At 48.9% G+C, this 12,928-nt stretch overlaps 1 protein-coding gene across 4 annotated transcripts in view; it reads left to right on the top strand.

Moving 5' to 3' along the window:
• Positions 1-12,928, top strand: part of ITSN1 (intersectin 1) — a 117,800-nt gene that overhangs the window by 18,993 nt on the left and 85,879 nt on the right. For all 4 annotated transcript variants that reach the window (XM_077192746.1, XM_077192741.1, XM_077192732.1 and 1 more), the window contains exons 2-4: positions 9,378-9,437; positions 10,545-10,637; positions 11,325-11,388. In XM_077192746.1, the coding sequence (XP_077048861.1) occupies positions 9,410-9,437; positions 10,545-10,637; positions 11,325-11,388 (185 nt within the window). In that variant the 5' untranslated portion in view covers positions 9,378-9,409. The remainder of the gene's footprint in view (positions 1-9,377; positions 9,438-10,544; positions 10,638-11,324; positions 11,389-12,928) is intronic.

The raw sequence follows: 12,928 nt of genomic DNA, 5'->3' as shown, positions 1-12,928 counted from the left end.
CTTTCAGTTGGATTGTGCCTTTTGGAATGTATGTGTGCCTGTTCTAGATGTGTCTGCAGTTTGTGTTGTGTCTTGCAGACTGTTTGTTTTCCCCTTATCCCATTGCATGTACCACTTGCCTGCTTTTGTGGTCACACCTGGGATGGTTTTGCTCTTGAGTGCAAACAGGTTCTAGAAGGGAATTGATCTCATGGAACCAGGAAACCCTTGGCTTGGGATAGGCCCTGTCTCATGCAGTGGAGCCCTTTTTGCTTCATCTCCTTGGAGGGAGATTTTAAATAGGAGACAGGAGCTCTAGCAATGGAATTTTACCATGTTTAATTCCTTGTTTAGGCTTTATGAGAGTCCCTGACCCTCCTTGTGAGCTGGTGCCTGCTCAGCCCCCCTTGCAGAGCAAGGAAATCCCTTGTTTTTACAAATGCCCAAGGGCCTGACCTGTCCCAGGAAGTTTCTGTGTCTGTTTCTCCAACATTTGCATTTCTTCCCTATAAAGCTGCTGTTTCTTGTTTGCTGGACCCTTGCTGTTCTTGGCCACCTGTGACCAACCAGTGCTGGAGCAGCAGGGCTAGGTGTGCCCAGGAGGAGGGTGACAGAAGTGACAACTGCTGTGAATGCCTCAGTTACATTCTGGTTGTGCATCTGAAGAGCTCCTCGTGTCCTGCAGCAGCTGAGAAGGCAGAGCATGGAGCAAATTCAGAGCCCAGTGTCCTTGGGTGGGAGAGAGGAGCTGCCTGAGGCAGAGGTGATGAGGGCTGACAGCTCCTGAGATGCTGATAAGAGCTGCTGGATGCTGAATAATTCTCCTAGGAAATGACTCTGAAAATCTGCTTCCAGATCTGCACCAGCAGAGCCCTGCACTTATGTAACCGGGAGGGTTCAGGAGAGCAGCTGCTTGCAGGGGCCAGAGTGACCTCCCTGAGTCCTTCAGGGCACAGAGCCTTTGCTTTCAGCAGCAGCTGCAGCCCGGCCCTGCCCTGCCAGACCTTTTATCTGCTGCTTGTGCTTGGAGCAGGGGGCAGGGAATGGGCTGCACATCCTGAGCTCCCTGACTCAGCCCTTGTGCTGACTCAGGGCTTTTTCTTCCTTCCTACCCTTCCCCCAGCAGAGCTGTTACTTAGTGGCAGAATGGGGAAGGTGAAGTGAAACAACTCAAGAATAACCGATTTTCTTTTTTTTATTATTGTCCCCATTTCAAAGGGTCAGCTCTAAAGCTGAGACAAACACGTGGATTTTCACAGCACAGCTATGGGGGATTAGGTCAGGCCTAAAAGTGATTAAATCTTGGGCTGGAAGGCACCACTGCTGTCCAAGCCAGACTTAACAGCTCTGGCCTATTCCTTTGGCTGCCCTAATTCCTTTAAAAACATCCAGCTGGATTGAAATGGGAGTTCCTGCAGAGTTGTGTCATGGGCATCTGTGGGAGAGGGAGGGAAGAAGTTCATCAGCCACTTCCCAGAGTATTTCCATGGTGTTCTTGCCTTGGATGTGCTGCAGCTGTGTCCTCCTTGCTACAGAAAGTGGCCTGAGATGGGTGGGATAGGTGTGAGAGTTGATGCAGGAATGAGGAAAGGGATAATCTGCAAAAAGCCATGTAATTCTTTATTCTCTAACCCAGCTGGGGTGGTTCTTGCAGAGGCAGCAGCTGAAGGAACAAGGTTCTTTGTGGTGAGGGCTGGAGAGATCAGAATGGGGTAAGGGGGAATGGCCACAGAAGTGATCCAGCTTTCAAAGCTGGGGTTCCAGAGTTAAGGGTGGCCAGGTTAAAGGGGTGCTGTGGCTCTCAGACTCCTCTTAGAACAAGGTACTCCCATAAAATGAGCATAAAGCTGGCACTGAGGGGCTACAGAGCACTCAGACTCAGCCAAGGCTGGACTCCAGGCTTTGGCCCCTCCTCTTCTGCTCCAAGAGTGTCCTGAGTGCCACTGCTCAGGGGTCCTGGGGCCATGGACACAGCTGGACACAGCTGGATGAGCAGCTTGGGAATAAAGCATCACTGCCTTCAGTTGATGGGATGGAAATGCCAGAACCCATCTGCTTTACCTGCTTCTCTTGGTGTTCATGGAGTCACTGATGGTGAGGTTGGGAGGGACCACAGAGGGTCCCTGGTGCCACCTCCCTGCTCCAGCAGGGCCATCCCAGAGCAGAGGGCACAGGGTGGGCCCAGGTGGCTCTGGAATGTCCCAGGGAGGAGACTCCAGCCCCTCTCTGGGCTCTGCTCCAGCTCGGTCCCTGCCCAGGGCAGAAGTTGTGCCTCCTGTGCAGGGGAATTGCTGGGCTCAGGCCCTGCCCGTGGCTCTGGGGCCATTGCTGGGCCTGGAGCAGAGCCTGGGCCTGCTCTGACCTCTGCACACAGGGACAGGCACAGGGACAGGCACAGGGACAGACACAGGGACAGACAGGGACAGGCACAGGGACAGACACAGGGACAGCCACAGGGACAGACCCAGGGACAGACCCAGGGCCAGGCAGGGCCAGGCAGGGCTGAGGCCCCTCTCTCTCCCTGGGGCTCCTCTCCAGGCTGAGCAGCCCCAGCCCCCCCAGGCTCTCCTGGGCACGGGGAGGCCCCAGGCCCTGCTCAGCTCTGCTGGATGTGCTGTGGGAGCTGCAGGTCTGGGACATAAATCAATCAGATGTGAGATCCAGGGCACACAGCACTCACATCCAGCAGGGTACCCTGCACTTCCTTGTCCTCCTTCACAGATCATTCTTGAAGCCAATGTCAGGCTGCTGTTAAGGTTGTTGTAGGTGTGCAAGTATTCCCAATCTTGTCTTGCAGATTTTTGGGTTCAGTACTTGTTTTAAAGGAGGAGGAGTCAGAAATTCCCCACTGCCATTGTGATAATGAGGGTTTTTAACACACTCCCCCAAACAAACAAAATGAGCCGACAGGTCACTGCTGCACCTGGGTGAGTAAAGGCAACTTTAAAAAATCAACAAATTGTAGCACTAAGAAACTCCTGGAATTCCTCCTTTACAGGGTCTGGTGGTTCTCAATGAAGCCAACAGCTATTAAAGTGAAAATAAACCAAGATCCTTATTTCTTATTAAGGGCTTTAGAAACAGTTGAGTGACCCACTGGCTTTTCACTCTGCTAAATCTTTTAAAATGAGAGTCAGCCACCTCTTGAGAAGGGTGCTGCAATCCAGGCACAGCTCAGCTGGGACTGCAGGAGCCCATGTGTGAGAGATCCCAAATCCCTGGTGCTGGCCCAGCCCTGCCAGCCCATGCAGTGCCAGCTGTGCCCCATGGGCACCTTGTCCCCAGCCCAGAGCACTCAGTGCCACCAGCAGGGGACACCTGCAGGGCTGGGCACTGCAAAGCTCCCTGGGCAGCCCCTGCCAAGGCCTGAGCTCCCTTGCCATGGGCAAATTGCTGCTGCTGTCCAAGCTGAGCCTGCCCTGGCCCAGCCTGAGGCCGTTCCCTCTGCTCCTGTCAGGCAGAGATGATCTTTGAGGTCTCTCCCAACCCAAGCCATTCCATGTTTCTGGGTTGCAGAGGTGACTCCTCAGCAGTTTGATCATTACCACAGGTGTTGAAACACATCTGCAGAGGGGAGGTGCTTTGTTAGTCTGTTCTGGGTGCTGGGTACAAAATAGAAGAAATGGCAGGACTTGACATTTGTGAAGGTTTTTATTTTATCAGTCATTGCTGTAAGGAGCAGAAACTGGCAAGTTTTGCAGAGTGGTGACTGAGTTAAAATGTGATCTCCAAAGAGCAAGGATCAGAATTCCCTGAATGTCCCCAAATGCTTTTGTTTCCAGCACTGATCCAGACTTGCCAGGCTTTGCTAAACCTCGGAGTCCCTTGAGTGCTCCTGGTCCAGAGCTTTCCCATGCAGCATCTGCAGGCTCCAAATGCTGCCCTCAGCCTGGGACACTCATGGCATGTCCTGCTGGGGGATTTTGTTGTCATTTGGAGTTCTTGGAGGATGTTGGCACTTTATCTGGTTGAGTTTGTCTCTTTTTTTTCCTGTCGGAGGAGGAAGGTGACTGATAAGTGGCCTCAGGAATTAATTCTGGCTTTCAGATCAAGAATTATCTCCTGAGGAATTGTTTAGGAATAGAAATGCTGGGTTGCATTTTAGGGCAAACAAAGCCAGGATCTTTCTTGTGTGAAATGTGTCTGTATAAAGACACAGCACTGAAATAGCTCAATTATTGTTCATTTATACCTCCTGTGGCTTTATTGCAGTTTTCTCTGTAAACATGGCCTCAGCAGAGCACAGATAACTTTAAATAGAAACTCTAATAAAGTTCTGAGCCATATTTTTGAAGTCCATACATAATACACTGTGAAAGGAATTTTCATATTTGTCTGACTCCTATGAATAAATGTTTTTACTGGAGATATTTTCAACCTCCTCATTTTTTTGAGGTAAAAGCTTTAAACATTAGTACTTAAATTTAGATATGGTCTGGGATTTTATATATGTGGAGTTGTTCTCTACATGGTTCAGTTTTAGTTTTATGTGAACAATTCGTGAGGTTACAGTTAGATTATATATATATTTAAATGTATTTTAGTACATATTAATATTATAATATTATATTGTTATAAATATTATAATTAATTTTAATATACATTAATATATAACCGAATATATTTTATCTATATATTTATAACCTTATATATATAATATATATATTCCCACTCCCTCTCTTCTTCCCTCTGTGTTCAAGGTAAAGGGGAATCAATTCCTTAAACCCTAATATAGTTATATATTTTTATATATATATATATATATACATATATACATATATATATATAAATATAAATATATATTTTTAAAGCATATGTATTAAAACAGTGCTTGTATCTAGAGTATTGGTTTATGAGAAGAAACAACTTGGAGTGAGGATCAAGAATTTAAGTATTTCTGAGCTTAGCTACAGCAGGGTAAGATGGAAGGGAGAGCCCTGAGAGCTGAGCTGGCTGGGCAGGGCCTTGTCTCCCTCACTCAGAGCTGGGGGTAAGCTAATGTTTCTCATTTATATATATTTTATATATATTTCATATATATATTTATATCTTTTTAATATATTTTTATATATTTTATGTATATTTTATGTCTATTTTATATATATTTTATATATATATATATATATATATGTATTCTCTCCAAAGATAATTGTGCAGGTGATAAAGTCCCAGGTGTAGCTGATGTAAAAGTGCTGCTGCAGTGCCTCCTCGTTGCTGGAGTTTGTTGTTCCTTTCCATCCCTGTGCCAGGCTCTCCTCATCACCCCCAGGCCAGCGTGGGGCAGGCTCCCGGTGCTCTGACTCCATGGGAGGCCATGCATGGGGAGCTTGTGGAGTTTGCTCTGCTGGAAGGGACAGGGAAAGGGCTGGCACTGGATGGGCTGTGAGGTCCCTCCCAACCCACACCATTTCATGTTCTGTGATTTCACTCCCAGGCTTTTTGGGCTTTGCAGAAAGCCCCAGAAGCCAGAGGTGTTCAGGGCAATGGAACAACTTTCACAAGCTGGGGCCTTTCTGGCAGCCCAGAGCAGCACAGGCCAAGGAGCCCGAGCAGGGGGAAATCCCAGAGAGCAGCTGTGGGATGGTGCTGTGGGATTTCCCATTATTGATCTCCTGCAGTGGCACTGATCTGTCCCTGCTGTCCCTGGCCTGGGAACACCCACACGCTGCCAGGAGGGCACAGCCAGGGGTGCCAGGCTCTGCTCCCAGGGAATGGCCTCAGGCTGGGCCAGGGCAGGCTCAGCTTGGCCAGCAGCAGCAATTTGCCCATGGCAAGGGAGCTCAGGCCTTGGCAGGGGCTGCCCAGGGAGCTTTGCAGTGCCCAGCCCTGCAGGTGTCCCCTGCAGGTGGCACTGAGTGCTCTGGGCTGGGGACAAGGTGCCCATGGGGCACAGCTGGCACTGCATGGGCTGGCAGGGCTGGGCCAGCCCCAGGGATCCTCTGGCCCTGGTGGGGACAGGACCTGTGGGGTGGCTGCTGTTGGCACCACCCTGGGAATTGCAAGCTGGAATATTTGCCTTTTCTGGAGGGTTGGGAGGTACAGAACTCGTGAGTGACCCCAGTGCTCAGTGGTTTCCACCCTGTGGACGAGATGTGGGTCTCTGCTGTTCAGGGGAGAAGGGATTTATGTAGGAAGGATGTGTTTAATGTTGGATTGGTTTGGCACATCCCAGTGCAGCACTGGCTTTTTTTTGCTCTTTTTTGACAGGCAAAGGTGAGTAGCTCCAAGTTCCTCGTTGTGTTCTCTAGAAGCAGGATAAAGTGTCTGCTGCATCTCCTGCCTCCTGTGCAGAACACACCCTTGGAGGCACTGTTGGTTTCACTGCTGCTGTGGGAGCTCTGGGCTGCCTTCCCCAGGGATCTCTGTGTGTTCCACTGACAGTGCAGTTGTGCTTCCCCTGCTTGTCTCCCCTTCTTCCTGTTTGAATCATTCCTGAACTCATTGGTCAGCAGCTGCTTTATTTGCTTTACAATACTTTACATATATATGATATTTTATAATATACCAACTGTGCCAGATGTTTTGGGGGATAAATAAGACATGTTCTCCATCCCTGAGCCCTTCAACTCCAAAACCAGAACCCCAGAGCAGCTTGGGTCAGCATGGACCTGGTGCAGCCTTTGGGCAGAGCCTTGGGGTCCCTGGTGTGACCCCTGTGCCTGTGGAGCTCAGGTGATCCATCAGCAGTGAGCAGCAAACCCCAGCGTGTTCCACTCAGGGGGGGATTTGCCTTTCCCTCATTTGCTTCCCTGTCTCTCTGGCTGCTCTCAGCTTTGCTTTGGGTCTCAGCCTCTCACATTTAGACACAGCTCTCTGCTCCTTCTCTCCATTCCCCCAGCTGGCTTTGGTTTTTCTCTCACTTTCTTCTTTTTTTTCTTCCCTCTGGAGGTTCTTTGGAATAGTTTCTGCTTTCCTTGGCATCCAGCACGGGGCTGCTGTTCAGACTCCCCACTCCCTCCCTGTGTCCAAGGTAGAGGGGGAATTCAATTCCTTTGGAATCCTGGCAGGCTGTGGAGGAGGCTCTTCCCTGAAGGGCTGAGCCTGTAAATGCTCTGCTGCTTCCCCTTGTGCTGAAAAGGAGCACATCATATGGAAACTGCCTGGGCTCTGACAGGGGGGCTTCTTCTGCTTTTGGAGTTTCCTGCTTTTTCTTTTTTTTTTTTTTTTTTGGCATTTTTTTCCCATTTGGTTTTGTTTTAGTTTTCTTTTTGCTTGTTTGCGGTTTTGGTTTTGGGTTGGTTTTTTTTTTTACTTTTTCCTCCTCCTTTTTTTCCTCCTTTTTCTCTCCTTTTTTTCCTCCTCCTCCTTTTTTTCCTCCTTTTTTTCCTCCTTTTTTTCCTCCTTTTTTTCCTCCTTTTTTTCCTCCTCCTCCTTTTTTTCCTCCTTTTTTTCCTCCTTTTTTTCCTCCTTTTTTTCCTCCTTTTTTTCCTCCTTTTTTTCCTCCTTTTTTTCCTCCTTTTTTTCCTCCTTTTTTTCCTCCTTTTTTTCCTCCTTTTTTTCCTCCTTTTTTTCCTCCTTTTTTTCCTCCTTTTTTCCTCCTTTTTTTCCTCCTTTTTTTCCTCCTTTTTTTCCTCCTTTTTTTCCTCCTTTTTTTCTTCCTTTTTTTCTTCCTTTTTTTCCTCCTTTTTTTCCTCCTTTTTTTCCTCCTTTTTTTCCTCCTTTTTTTCCTCCTTTTTTCCCCCTTTTTTTCCCCCTTTTTTCCCCCTTTTTTCCCCCTTTTTTTCCTCCTTTTCTTCCTCCTTTTCTTCCTCCTTTTCTTCCTCCTTTTCTTCCTCCTTTTCTTCCTCCTTTTCTTCCTCCTTTTCTTCCTCCTTTTCTTCCTCCTTTTCTTCCTCCTTTTCTTCCTCCTTTTCTTCCTCCTTTTTTTCCTCCTTTTTTTCTTCCTTCTCCTTTTTTTCCTCCTTCTCCTTTTTTTTCCTCCTTCTCCTTTTTTTTCCTCCTTCTCCTTTTTTTTCCTCCTTCTCCTTTTTTTTCCTCCTTCTCCTTTTTTTTCCTCCTTCTCCTTTTTTTTCCTCCTTCTCCTTTTTTTTCCTCCTTCTCCTTTTTCTCTCCTTCTTTTTTTCCTCTTTTTTTCCCCCTTAAGGTTTCCTTGCAGTCATGAAACCCAGCAGCATCTGTGAGTTCTTTCCCAGAGCAGAGAACAAGAAGCAAACAGGCAAAGATAAAAGTGCTGATCTTTCAGCCCTTCAGGAATGCTTCTGGGAGAGCCCCACAGCTCAGGGAGCTGCTCTGAACCCTTGGATCTCTGCACCTGGAATTTGAAATCCTGGGCTAACCCCTGGGAGCAGCATCAGCTGCTGCCCTGGCCCGGGGCACAGGGCTTTGGGGTCAGGTGCTTGGCCAAATGAGGAGGAAAGAGAGTCAGGGTTGTGTCCCTCATTCCCCAAATTCCAACTGCTGGGGAGCCTGGCTGGCACAAGTGCCAGGGCTCTGTCACAGGGGACACTGGGGAGGGGATCCACAGGAGGTTCCCAAGTTGGAGGCCAGAGGAGGATGTGGGAAGTGTGAAAGGGGGATGGGGAGGGGAGCAAACAGGAGTTCAGACAAAAGGAAATTGTTGGTGCAAGTGAATGCCTTTTCTTAGGGATATTGATAAATTTCTGCTGCTGTTCAGGCAGCCTAAAAGATTCTCCTGATTCTGTTCCCCCCTGCCTTTCTGCTGTTGCCTGGAAGACACGAGTGGAATCTCCCAGGACAAGAGGCCATGGCTCATTGTTGTGCTGGCCATTGTCCCCTGGCTCAGGCAGCTCATGGCAGCCTTTGTGTGCAGCAAGAAAAATGGTTTTCCTTCTCTGTGTGCAGATGAAATTTGGAGCCTGTGTGGTGCCTTTGTTGGCAGAGCCAGTGGTGCTCTCCTGGAGCTCCTCTGCCCTCCCTCTGCCCCTTGGGCCCTTGCTGCTCCTCAGGGCTGGGGACACAGCGGGACATGGAGGTTTCATTGAATTTAATTTAGGGCAGGGCATTTGCTGCCAGGAATAAACCCCAGATCACTGACTGATGGTGGCTTGCAGCAGTTGGAATGGAGCCAGTTCCCCTCCTGAGCAGCAGCAGGGGTTGTGACACTCAGGAAAGGCGTGGAGCCTGCAGCAGCATCCCTGGGTGGGGCTGAGCTCTGCCCTCACTCCAGCTCCATTTATAAAGAAATATTATCTATAACTCCAGGCTGCTCTGAGGCCATCCTTGGAGCAGAATGAAATGTAGCTGTTTGCTGGGAGGAAGGTGCCCTCATAGATGTGCAAAAATGAGACACTGAGTTTTGGAAGTCCCAGTTGGTCTGGGAAGTATTGATACAATCCTGCTTCCTCACTGCCTTCTTTTCTTCTGTAGTAACTGATCATACAGAAAACATATGGAAAATGGAAGATACTGTGCTGAATAAATAATTTGTTCTTTTCCAGGCATCTATTAACAAGCTAAAAGTGACAGAACCATGGCTCAGTTTCCAACACCTTTTGGGGGTAAGTGCTTTCTGGTGTGCTCTGAGCTGTTCCTGTGTGCAATAACTTGGCATAAACACGTTCCTTTGCAAGGGTTTTCTCTGGGGAAGTGTTTGTGCATCCCCCTGAGCTGAGGGTTCCTGGGCTTTGTGGCTGCTTTGCAGACACCTCCCAGCTGAGAGCCCAGAGCCCTGGGGCTGCAGCCACCCCTGCCAGCCCCAGCCTCTGGCCCTGCAGGCACAGCCAGGCCCAGCCAGGCCTCTCAGGCAGTGGGCACCCCCTCATCCTGCTCCAGCTGCACTGGACAAGTGCAGATGTTTTTTCCTTTCAGGCCTCCTGGACTTGGTAGGTGCTGAAAGGTGCAGGAGATGCCTTTGGGTGGTATCACTGCCAGATTTTGCCTTGTTGTCCCATCACCCACCCCTTTTGTTGTTTAGGTTAGAACAAAAGTGACACATTTTTAATCTCTTCATTTACAGCAGGGGAAGTTGCAGCATCTGGAAATGCAGTGAAAAGGCCAGGCTGGGCCCTGGCAGTGCAGCAGGGACAGGATTTTTTGCTCTTCACATGAAAGCACAGAATCCCAGACTGGTTTGGATTGGGATGCTCATCAGTGGACACCTCCCACTGTCCCCAGTGCCCAGCCTGGCCTTGGGCACTGCCAGGGATGCAGGGGCAGCCCCAGCTGCTCTGGGCACCTGTGCCAGGGCCTGCCCACCCTGCCAGGGAACAATTCCTGCTGTAAAACTCAGCCAGACTTCCCCTCTTTGGCCTGACCCCATCCCTGTCACTCAGCTCTGATGAACAGTTCCTCTTCCTTGCATTCCCTTCACATCCTGGGAATCCATCTGGGACTTGGGTTTTGCAGCTGATCTGCAGAAGGGTTACAAAGAGCAATCTCAGTGCTGAGATTTCCCATTTCCCTGCCCTGTGGGCAGGTCAGATGGGATGATGGGGGAAGAGGCTCCTTTGCAGTAAAGGAACTGGAATTTCAACTGTGAGTGCTCTGGGGGCAAATGACCTCCCACCCTTGGGTTGTTTGAGGAGATAATGACACTCACAAAGAAAAGAGGCTGGTATTTTTAGGGAATGTTTCTCAATGTCATTTCTCCATTTCTTCTGAACCAGGCAACCTGGATATCTGGGCTATTACTGTGGAGGAGAGAGCAAAACATGATCAACAGTTCCATAGTCTGAAACCAACTGCTGGATTTATCACTGGTAAGCAAACAGCTTCCACTTCTCATCCTGTTCAGTTAAATCTTAACCAGGGAGCCTAAATGTGTGCAGAGCTGCCTGGGAGACATGTGGGCATAATAATTAGAAAATTTGAACAGGTATTTCTTATTTTAATCTCATTGTTCCACATCAGCCCCATTTCTTATTTTATATCTCATATTTTGCCACATCACCCCCAGCTTTCCTGTTACTTTCTGGTATTTTCTATTCCCCATCCTGCTGTGGAAGGGAGTGATGGGTTCTTTGTGCCTGGGGTCAGCTCACCACACTAATATTATGATAAATAAAAGATCTGATTAAATAAAGCTGTGTCATTTTAACTGAAATCAGGTTTAGAAATCCAATTTGTGTAGCACTGACATCAGCATGGTTGACCTCTTGGAAAGATCCAAATGCAGAACTGATTGAAACAGGGGGAAGCAAAGCTCCAAATCAAGGGATTGCACTGATCCTAATAAATTTTCATCAAACTTTGGTCTCAAAGGCAATAGGAGGCCTCCTGTTCATTGCTCTGTTTTGTTACATGGAATTTTCTTAGTGCTTTGTCCATGCTCATCACTCATGGCATGGGCTGGGCTTCTGTTGCAGCTGGTTTTGCCTCCTGATGCCCCATTCCCTCTGCCAGCTGTTTGGAGCTGGAGCTAAAGCCATCTCCTGTTTATTTTACAGGTGATCAAGCCAGGAACTTTTTTTTCCAATCTGGGTTACCTCAGCCAGTGCTAGCACAGATATGGTGAGTGTGGGGTGGGCACAGGGGCTGGGCTGGGGCTGGGGCTGGGCTCTCCTGGGGTTCCCCAGGCTCTGACTGGGGCCAGCCCTGCTCACGGGGGATCTGCATCCAGGGCTCCCCTGGGCTGGGTCAGGGGGGTGGGGGTCCCCAGGGACAGGTGCTGGCCCCTGCCCTGAGGCCACCACAACCCGTGGGGCTCTCCAGTCTTGGGCCACAGGGGCTGGGAAGGGCCCTGGGGGTGCTGGTGGCAATGGCTGGCCCCAGGCCAGGTGTCCCCAGGTGTCCCCAGCTGTCCCCAGGTGAGCAGGAGGCCGATGGGCCTGGGCTGTCCCAGCAAATGGCATTTTGGAAGTTGGCAGTTTGAAACACTGATTTCAAGTTGCTAAATGCTTTCAGCTCTGTTTAAACTGACTACAATACAATTGTACAATTGCTAAGCACAGTAATTAGTGATAAATCTGCTCAGGGAGAGCCTAGGCAAGACCTGGAGTGTTGGTTACAAAAATGAAGATTGACATTGGCTGTTTCCATTGGAGCTGGAGTCAAAGCTTGAAATTGGAAATTTTTGTCCCTCCTTGGTGAGTTCAGCCAGGTCCAAATCTGTGCCCACTCCACAGCACAGACATTGCCACAGTGCCAGATCTTCCTGCAGGAATGAAGGGATTTCTGCTTTGAGCCTGCCAGACCTGGACCTGTGTGTGCAGGGACAGCACCCAGGGAATGGCTGCCAGTGCCAGAGGGCAGGGCTGGGTGGGATCTTGGCAATGAGGAATTGTTCCCTGGCAGGGTGGGCAGGCCCTGGCACAGGGTGCCCAGAGCAGCTGGGGCTGCCCCTGCATCCCTGGCAGTGCCCAAGGCCAGGTTGGACACTGGGGACAGTGGGAGGTGTCCCTGCCATGGCAGGGGTGGCTCTGGGTGGGATTTAGGGTCCCTCCATCCCATCCCATTCCATAATTCTATGATTATTCATGGTATACATTAATGATATTACTACCAGCACAGATATTGGTGTGAGACAGAGAGAATTAGAAGTGGTTTTCATTGTGGATTGGGTAAGGGGTAGAGAACTTTGGGGGAATCTGTTCCCTTTTCCTCTGTGAGCTATTTCAGAAGGAGTTCATTGCCACTACAAAAACTTTCTAGTGCAGTGAAGGACTGGTAAAGGCAGAATTCTGCTCTGACAGGAGAAAGAGGAGAATTGTTTTATTGCTTTTGAAACCTGCATGCCCAGACCTACATGGCTTTTAAATAAAGAGCTTATTTTCTTTTCTGATTATCTTCATCTTACAAATATCAAAGCTGGACTGGTTGTTGTATTTGCTGAAGCCTCAGTGAGTGTTCAAATGTCCCTTTGGAACTTCTCTTGCCTCTGAATTAAACAAGGAAAGAAGTTTTGTCTTAAACAAGACATCCTTTCTCCAAAAGTCTTCCATAGGCCTTGGCTTTAAATAGGTGTTAACAAATCCAAACAGTTGTAAATAGTCTGACTAAGGATCTCTTCCTCTCTGAATTACTCACTTTTCCAGGCTCTTGAGAGGAAGGG

The sequence above is a fragment of the Agelaius phoeniceus genome, chromosome 2, assembly GCF_051311805.1.
Source record: "Agelaius phoeniceus isolate bAgePho1 chromosome 2, bAgePho1.hap1, whole genome shotgun sequence".
NCBI classification, from domain to species: Eukaryota; Metazoa; Chordata; class Aves; order Passeriformes; family Icteridae; genus Agelaius; species Agelaius phoeniceus.
This window is presented reverse-complemented; position numbering and strand designations above follow the sequence as displayed.